This window comes from Scyliorhinus canicula, chromosome 23 (genome assembly GCF_902713615.1).
Source record: "Scyliorhinus canicula chromosome 23, sScyCan1.1, whole genome shotgun sequence".
Taxonomy (NCBI): domain Eukaryota; kingdom Metazoa; phylum Chordata; class Chondrichthyes; order Carcharhiniformes; family Scyliorhinidae; genus Scyliorhinus; species Scyliorhinus canicula.
In genome coordinates, this window is record NC_052168.1 from 22,062,415 (window position 1) to 22,082,161 (window position 19,747).

Sequence of the window (19,747 nt, forward strand, 5' to 3'; positions counted from 1 at the left end):
GAGGTGGGGGCTCTGAATCATAGAATTTACAGTGCAGAAGGAGGCCCTTTGGCCCATCGAGTCTGCACCGGCTCTTGGAAAGAGCACCCTACCCAAACCCACATCTCCACCCTATCCCCATAACCCAGTAACCCCACCCAACACTAAGGGCAATTCTGGACACTAAGGGCAATTTATCATGGCCAATCCACCTAACCTGCACATCTTTGGACTGTGGGAGGAAACCGGAGCACCCGGAGGAAACCCACGCACACACGGGGAGGATGTGCAGACTCCACACAGACAGTGACCCAAGCCGGAATCGAACCTGGGATGCTGGAGCTGTGAAGCAATTGTGCTATCCACAATGCTACCGGGCTGCCCACATTCTGTCTACTCTGCTGCAACATTCCCAAGATTAAATAGAACGCACATCACACAAACATAATAACATACCGCCCAACAGGTCCAGACTAGCCTCCTGTCATTCTTCATCTCACCATATCGGCATTTTGAGGCAGGTGTTGGGAGGGTTTGACGAGGGAGCTGTTACCAGGCGGATTTTCCCCTTGGAGATTCTGGAAAGATAGTCTCATGATAAGGGGATGACCCACTTTTTGCATTGAGATGAGAGATTCCTTTGACTAGAGGGTGTGAATCTTCGGAATTCCTATCCGAGAGGGCTGTGCAGGCCCAATTGTCGAGTAAGTTTGAGTCGGAGATTGATAGATTGTTTGGACATTAACGGAATCAAGAAATATGGTGGTCGGTCAAAGAAGCCGATTTGAGTTGGTGATGAGCTGGGCCTAATCTTGCTCCTGTTGCTTATTTTCCTGTAGCCTTTGTGCTGACTTCAGGTTGCCTTTCTTAAAGTTAGTTTTGTGCGATGGGATGAATAAGATAGTGCTGGGAATTTGGCACTACTGTATGGTGGGTCAGGTCATTAGCAGGAGTGAGAGAAGAAAGAAAAACAGAAAATGCTGGGAATGAGGAGGGGTTGTCATAATAATAATCTTTATTGTCACCAGTTGGCTTACATTAACACTGCAATGAAGTTACTAGTCGCCACACTCCGGTGCCTGTTCGGGTACACAAAGGGACAATTCAGAATGTCCAATTCACCTAACAACACGTCTTTTGGGATATGTGGGAGGAAACCGGAGCACCCGGAGGAAACCCACGCAGACACGGGGAGAATGTGCAGACTCCGCACACAGTGACCCAAGCCGGGAATCGAACCTGATTCTTGATTAATATGGGGATCAGGGGTTTTGGGGAGAAGGCAGGAGAATAAGGATAAGAAAATATCAGCCATGATTGAATGGCGGAGCAGGTTCAATGGGCCGAGTGGCCTAATTATTCTTCCATGTCTTATGGTCTTATAATGGGGTGAGATGAAGCAGCATTGTCAGAGGCTTGCTTGGAGCATGAACATGGGCACAGACCGTTTGAGTGATGGCGGCACGGTGACGCAGTGGTTAGCACTGCTGCCTCACGGTGCTGAGGACCAGGGTTCAAACCCAGCCCCGTTTCACTGTCCGTGTGGAGTTTGCACATTCTCCCCGTGTTTGCGTGGGTCTCAACCCCACAACCCAAAGATGTGCAGGGTGGGTGGATTGGCCACCCTAAATTGCCCCTTAATTGGAAAAATAATAATTGGGTACTCTAAATTTTTTTAAAAGGCCATTTGAGCTGATGGGTTTGTGCCTGTTTGTTTCTGTTACAGCAGTAAAGCTCAATGTCAGCAGAGGGAGCTGCTGCCACATGAAAAGCAGGCCCTGCCCCCTCTGAAGTCAGTTTGTTTTTAATTCAGAGCCAATGACACGGCAAGAATTGTTTTGTTGAATAGATTGTTCATGAAAACGGCGATTGATTTTGTTTCAAAAGCTCAGTTTGATTTGTACGACTTTGAGGCACTGATTCCGAAGTTTATTTCGGTCACGTTTCGAGATGTGTTAAACTGCAACACGTCTGGTGGCATAGCAACGTAAAAATAGAGCAGCCATTCGGCCCTTTGAGCCTGCTCCATCATTCATTATGATCATGGCTGATTATCAGGTTCAGTACCCTGATCCTGCCTTCCCCCCATATCCCCCGATCCCCTAATTCCTTCTTAAAATTACAACGTTTTGGCCTCAACTACTTTCTGTGGTGGTGAATTCCACAGATTCTCCACACTCTCTGGGTGAAGAAAATTCTTCTCACCTCAGTCCTAAAAGGTTTACTCCTTATCCTCAAACTATGACCCCCTAGTTCTGGACCCCCCACCATCGGGAACATTCTTTCTGAATCTACCCTGTCTAATCCTGTTAGAATTTTGTAATTTCTATGAGATCCCCTCTCAGTCTTCTAAACTCCAATGAATATAATCCTATCCGACTTGGTCTCTCCTCATATGACAGTCCCACCATCCCAGGAATCAGCTGGGTAAACCTTCGCTACACTCCCTCCAGAGCAAGAACATCCTTCCTCAGATAAGGACACCAAAACTGCACACAGCACTCCAGGTGTGTCCTCACCAATTCCCAAAACAATTGCAGTAAACATCTCTATTCCTATACTCAAATCCTCTCGCTATGAAGGCCCACATACCATTGGCCTTCTTTACTGCCTGCTGTACCTGCGCGCTTACTTTCAGCGACTGATGCACAAGGACACCAAGGTCTCGCTGAGCATCCACCTCTCAATTTACACCCATTCAAATAATAATCTGCCTTCCCATTTTTTCTCCAAAGTGGATAACCTCACATTTATCCACATTGTACTGCATCTGCCATGCATGTGTCCACTCACTCAGCCTGTCCAAATCCCACTGAAGCATCTCTGCATCCTCCTCACAGCTCACCCTCCCACCCAACTTGGTAACGCTGCAGATTTGGAGATCACACATTGAGTTCCCTCGTCCCAAATCAATAATATGTAATGTGAACAGTTGGGGTCCGAGCACGGATCCCTGTGGTACCCCACTAGTCACTGCCTGCCAATCAGAAAAGACCCATTTATTCCAACTTTTTGCTTCCTGTTTGCTAACCAGCTTTTTATCCATCTCAAGACACTACCCGCAATCCCACGTGCTTTAACTTTACATATTAATCGGTTCTCTGAGACCTTGTCTATAGCCTTCTGAAAGTCTAAATAAACCACATCCACTGGTTTTCCCTGGTTAACTCTACTCGTTATATCTTCAGAGAATTCTAGTAGATTTGTCGAGCGTTATTTTCCTTTCGTAAATCCATGCTGACTTTGTCTGATTATAGCACTGCTTTCCAATTGCTGTGCTATGAAATCCTTCATAATGGACTTCCAGCAACTTCCCTGCTACCAACATTAGGCCCACTGGTCCCAGTTTTCTCTCTACCTCCCTCACTGAATAGCGGGGTTATATTCACTACCCTCCACTCTGTAGGAACTATTCCAGATACAGTGTTCAAATGGGTGCTTCACACTCGTGCCATGACAAATGGACAAAGCCTGTTTCGAGCAGCCTTGAGATGCTGCCACCTCTAAGGTAACATCCCCTCAGTACTACACTGAGACGCCAGCCTAACTGATGTCAGATTGGAGGCTGGGAGTGTTAAAGACCGGGCAAACTGATGGCTCACGTGGCAGAGGATCGAGTTTCCCACGTTTGGAGTTCTGGAACGCCACAGAAAAACAAGGCTGGATTGGCACATTGTGGCACTAACCTAGTTGTCTCATATTTTTATTCCCCCCCCCCCCCCCCCCCCAACACCTTTCTCTTTTCAGACAATGCCGTCCCCTCCATCCCAGGAAGAGACACAGCAGCCAGCGGCAAACACCCAGCAGCCACAGGAAGAAGTGATGAACCTGGCAGTAAAAAAGGTAGACCCTTTGTGTTTGTGGAGCTGAATCATCCTCTCTCTCTCTCTCTCTCTCTCTCTCTCTCTTCCCCCCCCCCCCCCCCCCCCCTCCCTTCTGGTGGACTGAGCTGAAATAAAAAATGTTAATTTCTCCAGAGTGGGGCAAATGGGAATGGATATGTAGATAGCTAGTTGGTTTATTGGGGAAACATCACAGAAGAAGTGCCAGATTGTAACGACAATACAAATAAAACAAGTAATTCATGCATAGGCCCAATGGACTGCCTTCTCATTATTACACAGTGTTTGGATATTTGTACGGTGTAAATCTTGGGGGAGCTGCGTTTATTAAAGGTACGTCACGGCGAGGCAGGGTTTGCGTCTTTGTGGCTGAGTAACAGTTTCAAGGAGCTGTATCTGTTTGTTTGAACTGTAGGATCCGAAGTTGGGACTGCAACTGATCACTGGGACATCCGGTGCCGTGCTCTCTTACTCCTTTTCACCCCCAGCCCTGGAACCATGCTTCGCAAATAACGTAACTGAGAGCTCACTAAAAGCCAGGGTGAATGCTGTGAATAATGGGCCCAGCTCCACACACAAGGTTAGTTTGTGCATCGCCTCAGATGGTTCATAGACTGTGACTTGAAACAGACGCCCACAGATCATTTTGTTTTGACAAGAGCAGGAGATGGCACTTTCCACCCCCCCCCCCCCCCCCCCCCCCCCCCCCCCCCACTTTAATTGTCTCGGAAGATGCGGCATCATCCTCATTCTAAAACACCGACTGCCCATCCCAGGGTTAGTGTGCAGCCTCCAGGAGATGGCAATTAATCCCTGGGACATGGCTGTGGGAGAGAAATCATAAGGGCTTTTGTAAAAATTATTTTCAAACATTTTTATTTGTGCAAAAAAATATTAACGGAGGAACTAAAGCTGTTTCACTTTCAAATGAATTCATAGAATTTACAGTGCAGAAGGAGGCCATTCGGCCCATCGAGTCTGCACCGGCTCCTGGAAAGAGCACCCTACCTAAGGTTAACACCTCCACCCTATCCCCATAACCCAGTAACCCCACCCAACACTAAGGGCAATTTATCTTGGCCAATCCACCTAACCTGCACGTCTTTGGACTGTGGGAGGAAACCGGAGCACCCGGAGGAAACCCACGCACACATGGGGAGGATGTGCAGACTCCACACAGACAGTGACCCAAGCTGAAATTGAACCTGGGACCCTGGAGCTGTGAAGCGATTGTGCTATCCACAATGCTACCGTGCTGCCATCTGAATTGAATGGGATGGCAGAGTCTCTCTCTCTCTTTTGAATTCCCCAGCAGCTTGGGGAGCCATTAATTCCTGTGTTTTCTCCATGGCAACAGTCGGCCAATCAGAGTTGACTAGCCAACCAATCAGCACCCTGTCCTCCTGTTGCGTTGTTTGAAATTTGGTATTCTTGTGTGTGTCCTGTTGAGTGTGGGAAGAAAAGCTTCGACATCATTGCTCTTTTCTGTAAAATCCGAGAGTTTCTTCCCTCTTTCCCATTGGCTGTGTGCCTGAAGGATGGGCCAATTGGACTGTGTGGGGGGGGGGGGGGCAGTTTGAAGTGGGAGGTTATGTGATGAAACATCTGGAAATACTTCCAGCCATATTTGCGACCCCTGCTCCCTTACCCCGCCTATTTTTGCCATGGTGAAACCACAGTTCATAGAATCCTCGAATCACTACAGTGCAGAAGGGGGGCACCTAGCCTATCAAGTCGGCACTGACCCTCTGAAAGAGCACCCTACCCAGGCGCACTCCCTCGCCCCATCCCCAACCTGCACATGTTTGGACATTAAGGGGTAATGTAGCATGGCCAATCCGCCCAACCTGCACATCTTTGGACCAGATCATCACGGTGTCCTTGCACTTCCCAGCATTAGCTGCAGAGCATCGCTCAACATTGGGAGCACCTTGTGATTTACAAATGGTGGGGTGGGTAGATCCAGTCGCAGAACCCCACCTCTTAACCCATTGTTCATCTGTCACTTCAAACAACTGCCCCCCATCACAGCTAATCTGGACGGGGACCAAGGATGAGGGGCTTTGATTCCTTGGAGGGATTGAGAAACAGACCAGGTCAATGGGAGAGTTAATGAGCATTGTAGGGGGAACATATTAGCATGGATAGCGGATTGGCTAGCTAACAGGAAGCAAAGTCGGCATAAATGGGCCATTTTCATTGACGGTGATGTAGAACAGCAATGGACAATTTACAATTGAACTAAAATATATTCTGCTATAAAGAACATAAGAACTAGGAGCAGAAGTAGACCGTCCGGCCCTTCGAGCCTGCTCCGCCAGTCTATAAGATCATGGCTGATCTATTCGTGGTCTCAGAGCCACTTACCCGCATTCTCACCATATCCCACAATTCCTTTATTTTTCAAAAAAACATCTACCCTATCTTTAAATATATTCAATGAAGTAGCGTCTGCTACCCCTTTTGGTAGGGAATTCCATACTTTAACCACCCTCTGAGTGAAGAAGTTCCTCCTTGATTCAGTCCTAAATCTGCTCCCCCTAATCTTGAGGCTATGCCCTCTTGTCCTACTTTCACCTACCAGTGGAAACATCCTTTCTACTTCTATCTTATCCATTCCCTTCAAAATTTTATATGTTTCTATTAGATCCCCCCTCAACCTTCTGAATTCCAGTGAATATAATCCCAATCTACTCAGCCTCTCCTCATACGATAACCCCCTCAACTCCGGAATCAGCCTAGTGAACCTTCTCTGCACCCCCTCCAGTGCTAGCACATCCTTTCTCAAGTGTGGAGACCAAAACTGCACACAGTACTCCAGGTGTGGCCTCACCAGCACCTTGTACAACTGCAACATTACCTCTCTACTTTTAAACTCAATCCCCTTCGCAACGAAGGACAAAATTCCATTTGCCGTCCTAATTACTTGTTGCACCTGCAGACCAACCTTCTGTGACTCATGCACAAGTACACCCAGGTCCCTCTGCATAGCAGCATGCTGCAGCTTTTTACCATTTAAGTAATAATCCGTTCTATTGTTACTCCTACCAAAATGCATGACTTCACACTTATTGACATTATACTCCATCTGCCAGACCTTTGCCCACTCACTCAATGTGTCAATGTTCCTCTGTAAGGTTTTACAGTCCTCAGTACACTTTGCTCTGCCACACACCTTCATGTCATCTGCAAACTTGGATACCTTACACGTAGTTCCCAACTCCAAATCGTCTATATAAATTGTAAATAATTGTGGTCCCAACACCGATCCCTGAGGCACACCACTCGTCACTGATTGCCAGCCAGAATAGCACTCATTTATTCCCACTCTTTGTTTCCTGTTAGACAACCAATCCTCTATCCATGCTAGTACTCTACCCTTAATACCATGCATCCTTATCTTATGCAGCAGCCTCTTGTGCGGTACCTTGTCAAAGGCCTTTTGGAAATCTAGGTACACCACATCCACTGGGTCCCCTTTGTCTACCTCGCTCGAAATGTCTTCATAGAATTCCAAGAGATTCGTCAAGCATGACCTGCCCTCCATGAATCCATGCTGCGTCCGTTCAATGGGACAATTTCTATCGAGGTGCCCTCCTATCTCTTTCTTGATAATAGACTCAAGCATCTTCCCCACGACAGAGGTTAAGCTAACCAGTCTATAATTCCCCATCTTTTGTCTACTTCCCTTTTTAAACAGTGGCGTCACATTTGCTGTTTTCCAATCCTCTGGGACTGCCCCAGTGTTCAGCGAATTTTGAAAAATTACCGCCAGTGCATCTGCTATTACTCCAGCCACCTCTTTCAGTACCCTGGGATGCATTCCATCAGGACCAGGAGACTTATCTATCCTGAGCTCCATTAGCTTGCCCAACACTTGCTCTTTCGTGATAGTAATGGTTTCCAGGTCCTCACCTACCTTCTTCTCTCGGTCAATTGCTGGCATGTTATTAGTGTCCTCCACTGTGAAGACCGATACAAAATATTTGTTCAATGCCTCCGCCATTTCATCATATCCCATAACTAAATGACCACTCTCATCCTTAGCACACAGTTAAATCGCTGGCTTTGAAAGCAGACCAAGCAGGCCAGCAGCACGGTTCGATTCCCGTAACAGCCTCCCCGAACAGGCGCCGGAATGTGGCGACTAGGGGCTTTTCACAGTAACTTCATTTGAAGCCTACTCGTGACAATAAGCGATTTTCATTTCATCCTCTAACGGACCAATGTTTACTTTAGCCACTCTTTTTAGTTTTGTATAATTATAAAAACTTTTGCTATCTGTCCTTATATTCTGTGCCAGTTTTTTTTCGTGTTCTATCTTACTTTTCTTTATGGCTCTTTTCGTGGCTTTCTGCTGACCTTTAAAGTTTTCCCAATCTTCTAGTTTCCCGCTGATCTTGGCCACTTTGTAAGCCTTCTCTTTCAATTTGACAGCCTCATGTATCTCCTTAGATACCCATGGTAGATTACCTCTTTTCTTACAATTCTTCCTTCTCACTGGAATATACTTTTGTTGAGCACTATGAAAGATTTCTTTGAAAGTACTCCACTGCTCCTCAACTGTCCTACCATAAAATATTTGTTTCCAGTCTACTTTAGCGAGGTCCTTCCTCATTCTATCGTAGTCCCCTTTGTTCAAGCATAGGACCCTGGTATTGGATTCTATCATCACACTCTCCATCTGTATACTAAATTCAACCATGCTGTGATCACTGCTCCCAAGAGGATCCCTAACGATGAGGTCATTAATTATTCCTGCCTCATTACACAGGACCAGATCTAGGATAGCTTGCTCTCTCGTCGGTTCCATTACATTTTGTTTCAGAAAACTATCCCGGATACATTCAACAAACTCCTCTTCAAGGCTACCCTGACCGAGCAGTCCTAGTGTGATGCTATTATTTGGTGGCCTATAAACTACGCCTATCAGAGTCTTTTTCTTCTTAGAATTTCTAATTTCTACCCAAATGTATTCAACCTCATTCTCCATAGAACCTATATCATCCCTCAATGCCACCCTGATGTCGTCCTTGATTATTAGTGCTACTCCACCTCCCTTACATACCTGTCTATCCTTCCGAAACGTCTGGTACCCCTGGATATTTAACTCCCAGTCGTGACCATCCTGCAACCATGTCTCCGTAATGGCTATCAAGTCATATTCATTCACGATGATTTGTGCCGTTAATTCATCAACTTTGTTACGAATGCTATGAGCATTCAGGTAAAGTGCCTTAATGCTGACTTTCTTATCATTATTAGAGAAATTGGACATCATCCTAAGTTATCCTTCCTTTTTACTTCATTCCTAGTCTGCCTTGAACTTAAACCCACCTGCACACATGATAACCTCCTGCTTATCCTTCCATTTAACTCCCTACTCCCTGTCCCTTTCCCTTTCTCTTCCCCACGACTCAGAAGTTTAAAGTCCTACTGCCCACCCTATTTATCCTTTTCGCTCGAACTCTGGTTCCAGATCGGTTCAGGTGGAGACCGTCCCAACGGTACAGATCCCCCCCGGTTCCAAAACTGGTGCCAATGCCCCATGAAATGGAATCCCGCTTTCCCACACCAATCCCTTAGCCATGTGTTTACTTCCCTAACTTTCTTCTCCCTATGCCAATTAGCACGTGGCTCGGGCAGTAATCCGGAGATTATGACCCTCGAGGACCTGTTCTTCAATTTCCTTCCTAGTGCTTGATAATCCCCAAATAGGTCCTCCACCCTAGCCTATGTTGTTAGTCCCAACGTGGACCACAACAACTGGATCCTCCCCCTCCCGCTCCAGTATCCTTTCAAGCCGGTCGGAGATGTCCTGCACCCTGGCACCGGGCAAGCAACACACCATGCGGGACTCCCTATCCGGCTTGCAAAGGATACTATCTGTCCCTCTAATTATAGACTAATTATAACAACTACTTGTCTTTTTGCTCCCCCCTCTTGAATGGCCTTTTGCACCATGGTGCCATCCTGTCCACAGCCCTTCTTCTCATCCGCACAGGGAGCAAGAATCTCATACCTGTTGGACAAGGTCAAGGACTGAGACTCCTGAACTCCGAATCCCCCTACCTGCCTCACTTACAATCACACCCTGTTTTTCCTGAACACTTACTGAATTTGAATTACTTAATATACCGGGTGTGACTGCCTCCTGAAGCAAAACGTCCAGGTAACTCTTCCCCCCTCCCGGATGTGCCGCAGAGTTTGAAGCTCAGACTCCAGATCATCAATTCTGATCCGAAGTTCTTCCAGCAACCAACACTTGCTGCAGATGTGGTCACTGCCGTTCACAATGGGATCAGCCAGCACCCACATCATACAGCTACAACATATCACCTGTCCAGCCACCTCTACTTATTTAATTAACGTTTACAAATTTATGTTAAATAATTTCTAGTACTTCTCTGCTAAATAAAAGCTTAATTCAACTACTATAATACTCAATAATAAAGCAAGAACAAAATATTCACCAATAAAGACAGAGGAAGATTTGACGGTGCGAAAGGGGTATGTATTGTACACACGAGCAAGACTGAGAATAATTGAGGAAAATATGATATCAGGAGAGAATGAAAAATACAGTTGGGAAGACGGAGGAACTCTGAGGTTCAATGCTCAAAGAGTTGGAAGAGAGAATTAGATATTAACTTTGAATAAAATCCCTGCCTCAGATGAGTTCCACCCTGAATTCTAAAAAGTTTTCGGGGAAGAGACAAGAGAGGCACTTTTACATATTTGAACTTTATTCGAAACATGGTGTAGTGCCTGAGGACTGGCGGGTAGTTCACCATAGAAATGTTACAGCACATCAGGAGGCCATTCAGCCCATCTTGTCCATGCCAGCCGAAGGACACCCAGGTGTCCTTTCTAATCCCACCTCCCTGCACCCAGTCCACAGCCCTGTAGCTGACAGCACTTAAGGCGCAGATCCAGGTACTTTTTAAAAGAGTTTAGGGTCTCTGCCTCCCCCACCAACTCGGGCAGCGAATTCCAGACTCCCACTACCCTCTGCGTAAAAAAGTTCTTCCTCATGTCCCCTTTACGGGCAGCACGGTAGCATGGTGGTTAGCATAAATGCTTCACAGCTCCAGGGTCCCAGGTTCGATTCCCGGCTGGGTCACTGTCTGTGCGGAGTCTACACGTCCTCCCCGTGTCTGCGTGGGTTTCCTCCGGGTGCTCCGGTTTCCTCCCACAGTCCAAAGATGTGCGGGTTAGGTGGATTGGCCATGCTAAATTGCCCGTAGTGTCCTAAACAGTAAGGTTAGGGGGGGGGGGGTTGTTGGGTTACGGGTATAGGGTGGATACGTGGGTTTGAGTAGGGTGATCATGGCTCGGCACAACATCAAGGGCCGAAGGGCCTGTTCTGTGCTGTACTGTTCTATGTTCTATGTTCTTTACACCTTCTGTCTCTTATCTTGAATCTATGCCCCCTGGCTCTAGAATTCTCCACCAAGAGAAACAATTTTATCCTGTCCACTCTGTCTCTTCCCCTCATAATTTTGTTCACCTCAATTAGTCACCCCTCAGCCTTCTTTGTTCCAAGGAAAATAACCCCAACCTGTCCAATCACTCCTCGTAGCCACACTTTTCTCATCCTGGCACCATTCTTGTAGACCTCCTGATCCCATCACTGTGATTCAGGCTAATGGCTGCCGTCAGCAGGGATTCAGTCTGAGAACTGACCTAAAGGCACACGAGTGGCTGCTGTGGGGGGGAGAATCTTAACATTTAACTCCTTTGGATAGGCCGTCCACTCCTCTTTCCACTCTCAGCTTGCACCCAGTGACGATTCTGATGTTTTATTCTCCTCAGGAAAGCTCCAGGAGTCAGCAGATGGACGATTTGTTTGACATCCTTATTGAAAGTGGAGGTAAGCTAATGGTGACAACATATATTTTTGTTCTGTAAAAGCCTTTCATCCCAGGCTGTTGAAGAATTTTGTCCTTGTGATCTCATGTGCATCATGAAACCTCTGGCTGGTGGTGGTCGAGACAGGGGTGGGATGCATGTAGTAGCAGTAAAGTCACACTCTCTCCCTAATCCCACTAGTTGTACTGGGCTGAAACACCAGAATAGTTTAGCATCCATTCTCCTAAATTCTGGAGTTTCCTCCCTAAGTCTTTCCACCTCTCTACCACTCATCTTTATAAGATGCTCCATAACTCTTTGACCACAGTTTGGATCATCTCCGCTCGTATCACCTGACCAGGCGCAGTGTCAAATTTTATCCGATACCTTACTGTGTCACATCTTGCGGTGTTTTAATATATTAACAGAGCTATATAAATGCAAATTGTTGCAGTTTACACTCCGCCCAACCCAAAGGTATCAAGTATCTCCGGTTGCTGAAATAACTTTCCGCCAATCGGGCAACTGTGTTGCGGACCATCCTTTCAAAACTCCCAGACACCTAAACTTTCCAAAGTTCTGTTTAAATTATCATCAATTCCCTACTTTTACATTCGATCCTTCAGGAGAAACCCTACTGTTCTATTCTGGCCTCACCAACTTGTGTTGCTAGTTTTAGCAGTTTATGTATCCGTATTTCCCAGATCCTTGCTGCTCCTCTGCCCAGTTTAGTTTGTTGCCTTTCCAGAATGAATTGGCTTCCATATTTCTCCGGCCAAAAGTGAACCAGTTATCCAGGAGAAGTTGATTGTTTTAAAAATTCTTTGATGGGGATGTGACTGGCCAGGCCAATGTTTGTGATCCATCCCTGATTGTCATAGATAGAGTTGTAGATGTTTACAGCATGGGAAACAGGCCCTTCGGCCCAGCTTGTCCAGTTGCGATCACTAAGCTAGTCCCACTTGCCCGCATTTGGCACAGATATTGTCCCTGAGAAGGTGGCGGTGAGCTGTCACCCTGAGCCGCTGCAGTCCATCTGGTCATCCTCAGTGCTGCTAGGGAGGGTTTGGCCTGATCCAATCTCCCGGCAGGGGCCAGGGTTCGATTCTGACCTCAGGCCACTGTCTGTGCGGAGTCTGCACGTTCCCCCCGTGCCTGCGTGGGTTTCCTCCGGGTGCTCCTGTTTCCTCCCACAGTCCAAAGATGTATCCAAATGTACAGTTAATTGGACGCCTACAGCTATTTCTCTAGTATGAAGCCAGGTAGTGAGCGCCATCACGCTGCTCCATTGTGGAGGGAGGTTCATGGCCAACCCCAATCCTTTCTGGCTTGCTGTCTGTATTGTTACTTTCCAGCAGGTGTCAGTGCTTAATGACCAGGAGAATAGTTTTAGATTTGTGTCTCTCTGAAACACAAGATGGCTGAGGTCAATTCTGCCGCAACTACCTGAACTTCTACCCGTCCCGAGTAGTCGGGGAACCCTGAGATACATCGGGAGGTGGAGACTGTACCACCCAAATTGCAGTGTTGAGGACCTGAAGCTGGGGTAGTGGGAATAAGATGTGAACAAAGCACTGATTTATTTTCTTCTTCATTGACAGAAATTTCACCCAACGTCAAGGATGTTTCCACGTCTTTAAGCACCCCGTCTCCAGGCAACATTTCGCCCACCCTCGCCCTGTCCCCGCCAGCAGCTGGCAAAACCCCGCTGCCATCCCCGCAGTTGTTGATGGAGCCCATCAGCGACAGTCAGTCCAGCGACCGAGAGAGCCGACTGGAGGACTTCCTCGTAAGCACCACAGGCGTTCCACTATTATCGGTGGATCACGATGGGACCGAGCCCCTCTCCCTCATTGACGACTTACACAACCAAATGCTGAGCAGTTCCAGTATCCTGGAGCACCCGCACTCACCCATGGACACGACTGACATGCACTTCACTGCAGACAGCAGCAGCCTAACCCTGGACCTTGCCGACACTAACTTGGACAACATGGAGTGGCTGGACCTTACAATGGGCACCTCTTCTGTGGGCCTTGCTCCTTTGAGCTCTGTAACGTCTAGTGTCTTCTCCACTGACTTTCTAGACAGTCACGATTTGCAGTTACACTGGGATTAACATCAACAGCTAAAACACTGAGGGCGATCCTTCGCAAAGCCTCCTGGTCGCTGTGGATCTTTCGTGCGCCGAACCTGAATTAAATCGGGGCCCTTCGGCATTTTCTCTTTGCTGTCACTTGACCAGGAACGACACACACGCTGGGAATGCAGATCCCTTCGTGAAGCATCAGAGGATCTCTGTTTAAAATTCGCAGGCAGGAATGGGCTGGAACTTTGGGCTGAAATCTGAGCCCAACCACCATTGCTGCGGGGGATCTACAACTGGACCAGGTTCCCAACTAGAAGATGGACCTTCTCAAAGATTGACCTGGCAGCTTGGACCCTTGCACCTTCACGAGGCTTCTGGACCTGGTCCAATGCAACAGGATCACACGCTCCGTGTCTATGCATCATTCGGTTTCTACATTGCCAAGGTTGTGTTTTTGCACTGATTGGGGCAAGTTTTAAAAAAACAACTTTCAAATCAAAAACCCAAAGGCACACTAACTGAGCAGGGATCAGAATTAACTGCCCCCACCAACGTGTTCAGGCCAAGTCTGAATGCTGTTGTCTGTTTGAGTAGCTCAGGATGTAATTGCAGCGTTTTGGCTTGTGCCCGAGAGAGAGAGAGAGAGCCTGGCATTGTTTGTTTTAGCCTGAGGAGAGGTAGTGTTTAGCCCTGGGGCAACCCTCGCTGAATCTTAATGTGCCATCCATTCTCGAGTTGAATTTTGAGCTGTGTTATTGGATTCGGCGAGGGTGCTCTCGTGGGCACCCCGAGGGGAGCTGGCACTTGGCTCGAGTAATTTCTAATTTGCCGAGTCCAAAAGTGCGCACGGCCTGGGGCTGCAAACAAAAATCAAGTTTTGTCCTGTTCTTGGACATGGAAACTAGCCTACCGTGGGCTGAATCCAGACAGGTCCCAGAGTTATGCCAGGAAAACAGCAGAGCTAATACGCTGCTGGTTTTTACAGTGTTGATAGTTGGATCGAAGTTCCAGGGCAGGGTGACGCTCCTGAGCGCCATTCAGTACAGACTGTGCATGACAGATAAATAGCTTTCACCTGCCAACTGAGGTCTCAGTCAGCCAGGTGCATGTCTCTGGGCCCTTTGGTTTTGGGGAGGGGTGGGCCATGCCCTGATTTTGTTGCCTCGTTCGCTCAAGCTGTGTCTTCACTGTCCACCGTGATCTTCAAAGTGAGAGGGAGCTTCACCAGTCCTGGGTTAGATGTCGGGCAGGGCAGGCAGTCAACAGCTCTTGCCAGTCTGGTAGTGAGACTGAAAGGCATTTTAAATTCTATGGCAAGAGAAGTTTCCCAAATCTTTCTTGACAGCTTTTGCAAGGATTTCTATTGAAACTGTTAAGTTGCAATCATCTAGAATGTAAAGCAATTGCACACTGTACAATGTGCAGTTTAATCATCTCTGTGTATAGGCCACATGGTTGACTTCAGCTGTGTTAAATGGATTTCACTGATAATAACACGGGTGTCTGCGGCCCACATTTAACTTAAAGTCTTGAAAACGGGCATCAAATGACAGCTTGTCCAGCCTTGTAGAGTAGCAGTCAAAGACATTTCCTTTGAGGTTGCTAGTACCAGAGCTTGTGAAAAATGTCTCCTCCTTATGTGAGGAGTTTGAACATTGCTTCCGTCTGCGACCAAGCTAATGCATTTCGTCTCGGGCCATTTGATCTTCCTGGCTGAGAATGGAATGACATTAGTTTTGGAGCTGGAGTCGAGTGCGTGCATGTCTCCTGGATATGGATTGGACATTAAGCTAAAGGAGTTAAATTTGAAATTACTGCGGATGCTGGAATCTGGAACAAATACAGAAAATTCTGGACAATCTTAGTGGGTCTGACAGTGTCTGTGGAGAGAGAAGGGAGTTAACGTTTCCACTCTTTGTCAAACTAAAGGAGACTTGAGGGGCAAAAGGCTTTGGAGAATTGCAGATGATGGTGGAGGGATGAAATTAGGTTGCACAGCAATGACAATTGCCCTGAATTCCTGGTTTTAAAAGTTTAGTTAGCCCAATCGGGGATTAGTAGGCCGAGACAATAGAACATTACAGCGCAGTACGGGCCCTTCGGCCCTCGATGTTGCGCCAATGGTGTGACTTTCATAGTTGAAACACTCGCCGAATGTCACTTTTGCACACTTGCAGGCCTCATGATCAGAATCACTATTGCAAACCCGTGGCCAAGATGACCTTTACAGTAGCCAAAGTTGGAGTTACTATGGCCATTATATCGCGTCCAAAAAAGAGATTGGGTGTAGCTGCTTTGGTCAGAAGAACTTTGTTTCTCTCCCTTAACCCCACCGGCTTCTCATTGACGTTGGGAGGTCCGACAATAATAATAATAACCTTTTATTGTCACAAGTATGAAGTTACTGTAAAAAGCCCCGGGTCTCCACGTTCCGGCGCCTGTTTGGGTAAGCTGGTATGGGAATTGAACCCGCGCTGCTGGCTTTGTTCTGCGTCACGAACCAGCTGTCTAGCCCGCTGAGCTAGCATGGCTTGATTCCTTTGCTTTCCATGAATTTTCATCGTGGTCAGGATTGCAAGGAAGGACAGCCGGATCATTCGGGTAGCCGAGTGCTTCACGGAACCAAGTGGAATTTTGTCCAAAATGTGACGGGTGGCAGAGGAAAACCAGGTGAAACTTATTTTGAATGGGGGGGGGGGGGGTTCAGGTCATCGTGTGGTGGCAATTCAACCTATTAATCCAGATACAGAAGACCACCTTATTGCAAATATTGCCAGAGTGCCTATTGAAGCAGAAAGAAGATGGTTGTTGTTAGTTCCCAATCCCAGCTGTGTTTAACATCTATGTGTTGGGTTTGGTGTATTTCGAGTCTGTTTAGTGCAGTGGATTCCTCTGCGTCCCTTCAACAAAAGCTCTGAGTTTATTTTTAATGCACTGCATATTCCTCTTTCACAAATTCCCATGTGCACTATTAGAATTAATTAGGTTCTGCTAAGGCGCCTGGCCAGCTTCAATCCCTTTGCCCGAGTAATCCTGTTCTTGGTTGATCAGTACAAAGCAAATTATTTTTAATACTTGGATATTTTGAGTCATTTTCACTGCAATACTTTCCACTCTCATTTTCAATCATCGGTGTAAATAATCTTCTCGGTAATAAATACCGTTCAGTTGTTCTCTGGCAGCAAGACCTCTGCACGCAGCATTTCTGAGCAATTTGAAAGAAAAGGTGGGTTTCGAACATCTTGCTGCGACCTGAATTTCCCACCCCCCCCCCCCCAGATACGTTCCGCGAATGGTCAAAGTGGTTTCCGCTCAGTACGAGATCGTGTGACGCTCATGACAGCAGAAGCCCGCTGACCATCCATTGAATTTTACTGTCTGAGCCAAATCAATGATTGCAGCAATCCTGTTAATACAGGTTGTTTGTTTTTCTAAATCTTGCGCGTTCTACACTCGATATTAATGGGGAGGAAGTTGTATCACACAATTGTTGCAGCATATTTGGTCCTTTTGTGTTGGTTCAGTTGTCCAAACATAACCAGCGGCTTTTCGTGGCACCAACCAATATTATAGCAAGTCTGTAGCAGGGCTGAAAGTTGTCAGTGTTGTGAATGTTTGGGGATTGTAGATGCAGAAAATGTGCAATATTTGGTGGCTCCACTGGCATGCGCTCCAGCTGTGTTTCTGACGTGGGTTTTGTAAAGATTTCCCCGGTAGGGGACTGGGTTTTAGCTGCAATCTGAGACAATCCAAGCCCAGTCGTCTCAAACCGGTAGGAAGGCTGTCCCTGATATTGTAGTCGTGAACCCTTGGCTTTGGGGACCAGAATTTAACTGCAACACGGACAGGAGTGAAACTCTGCCCCAATGAGTGTGATTGTTTCTGTAAATCCGATGTGTAATGAAGGCCTTTGCTCGGTTGGTTTTGGGTCTGAACACGCAGCAGAGGGCAAGCGGGTTCGCCAAAGGGAATATCATCAGCTCCTTCCTCTTTGATGACCTGCCCCAGAGCTCAACACAGACACTACATGCAGAATGCAAGATTGAGGTACACCAAGTTGGGCACTCTCTCCTCCTCCTCCTCCCTCCTGATATCTTCTCTCCATCTCACATCCCCTTTCCCACTCCAACCCCAAAAGAATGGTCAGATTTGCATTCCCCAACTCCTGCCTGACGTTTGTTTCTTACAGTGTCGTGTATTTGAATGGAAAGTGCAGTTGAGTGTTGCAATGGGACGGTTGGTATACACTCTTGCACTTCCTGATTCTCATCATGGCACCATTGACGGATGTGTCTTTAGATCCTTGGCATGAGATTTTGAAATTCCCTCTCTCTCTCCCTCCTTTAGGACGCTCTTTAAAACCTACCCCTCTGGCTCTGTATATTGCTCAGTGTCTTGGTTTGGTCATTGTCTCTGTGACGTACCTTGGGATATTTTACTATTTTAACAGTAATGTTCTCATCTCCAACTGCTGATCCCATGAAGGTTGACCTTTGTGCGTCTTGCCTGTAATTCTGCAGACCCAGCCTGACGTATTTAACATTCTTCCTACCGTTCCTCTGATTTAGACAGGTTTGTTGATGAGTTTCACTGCAGCCGTTCCTCTTTCTTTCTCTCGGGTTTTATCCCAATCCCCCTGGACTCTGAGTTATGGTTTCACCGCTCCCAGCTACCCACTCAAGTGGCCTTTTTGGACTTGGCGCTTTTGATTTTTAATCATTTTTTTTCTCAGGATGTGAGTGGAACTGGCAAGGCCTTATCTACTGTCGGTTCCTAATGGGGGGGAAATATGTTAGAGCTTCTGTTACACACATTATAAAAAGAACGTACAGCACAGAAACAACCCACTCAGCCCAACTAGTCCCCATTTATGCTCTACACAATCTCCCTGCTACCCGACTTCCTCTCACCCAAGCGAGACATTCTTCCATAGAACAATAAACAGTACAGCATAGGAACAGGCCCTTCGGCCCTCCAAGCCTGCGCCGATCATACTGCCCGTCTAAACATTCTACACTTCCGGGGTCCATATCCCTCTATTTCCATCCTATTTGTGTATTTATAAAGACGCCCCTTAATCGTCACTATCATACCTGCTTCCACTTCCAGGCACCCACTACCCTCACACATCTCGTCTAAAACTTTGCCCCTCGCACCTTAAACCTATGCCCCCCCCCCCAGTAATTGACTCTTCCACCCTGGGAAAATGCTTCTGACTATCCTCTCTGTCCATGTCCCTCAGAATTCTGTAGACTTGGGCAGCACGGTGGCACAGTGGTTTAGCCCTGTTGCCTCACGACGCTGAGGTCCCAGGTTTGATCCCGGCCTTGGGTCACTGTCTGTGCGGATCTGCACACACTCCCCGTGTCTGCGTGGGTTTCCTTCGGGTGCTACGGTTCAACAATGTGCCCTTAGTGTCCAAAAAGGTTGGGTGGGGTTGCTGGGTAACGGGGATAGGGTGGAGGTGTGGGCTTGGGTAGGGTGCTTTTTACAAGGGCCGGAGCAACTTGATGGGCCGAATGGCCTCCTGCACTGTAAATTCTATGAAAGAACATGGATTCTATATTAACTATTCGGTAATCAGGCCATTTCAAGGCTTTAAGGAGGGTTATGACAACTGCTTTGGTACAGCTGCTTAATCCCTGTCACCTGTGTCTTAATTTTGTACGTTTAGGCCTGTGTGTTTTGATTTGTGGACAGATTGAACCTGAAACGGTGGTGGTAGCTGATCCCAGTGAATAGCATTAAACGGAAGTTGGACAGGTACTTGAGGTGTGTAGAGGGTTGAAGACCGAAAACAGGAGCGTGAGGCAAAACACAACCGCTCTTTCAAAGAGCCATGATGGGCTGAATGGCCTCTTTCTGTGCTTCTGTGGAAAGGTCCCAGAGATGGCAGGGGTTGGCAGTTTCTAAGGGGTGGGACTCCCTCGAAGGGTGGCTTTGAATCCAGTCGAAAGCTTCAGAATTCATAGGAGAATCCATGGAA

The 19,747-nt window shown here is 47.2% G+C and overlaps 1 protein-coding gene across 1 annotated transcript in view; it reads left to right on the forward strand.

The window, feature by feature from the left end:
- The window catches only part of LOC119956268 (myocardin-related transcription factor A-like), a 174,533-nt gene extending 158,496 nt beyond the window's left edge, over positions 1-16,037 (forward strand). Inside the window, exons 12-15 of the mRNA XM_038783333.1 lie at positions 3,727-3,822; positions 4,237-4,401; positions 11,637-11,694; positions 13,274-16,037. Of these exons, the coding sequence (XP_038639261.1) occupies positions 3,727-3,822; positions 4,237-4,401; positions 11,637-11,694; positions 13,274-13,791 (837 nt within the window). The 3' untranslated portion in view covers positions 13,792-16,037. The remainder of the gene's footprint in view (positions 1-3,726; positions 3,823-4,236; positions 4,402-11,636; positions 11,695-13,273) is intronic.
- Positions 16,038-19,747: the final 3,710 nt, after the last annotated feature.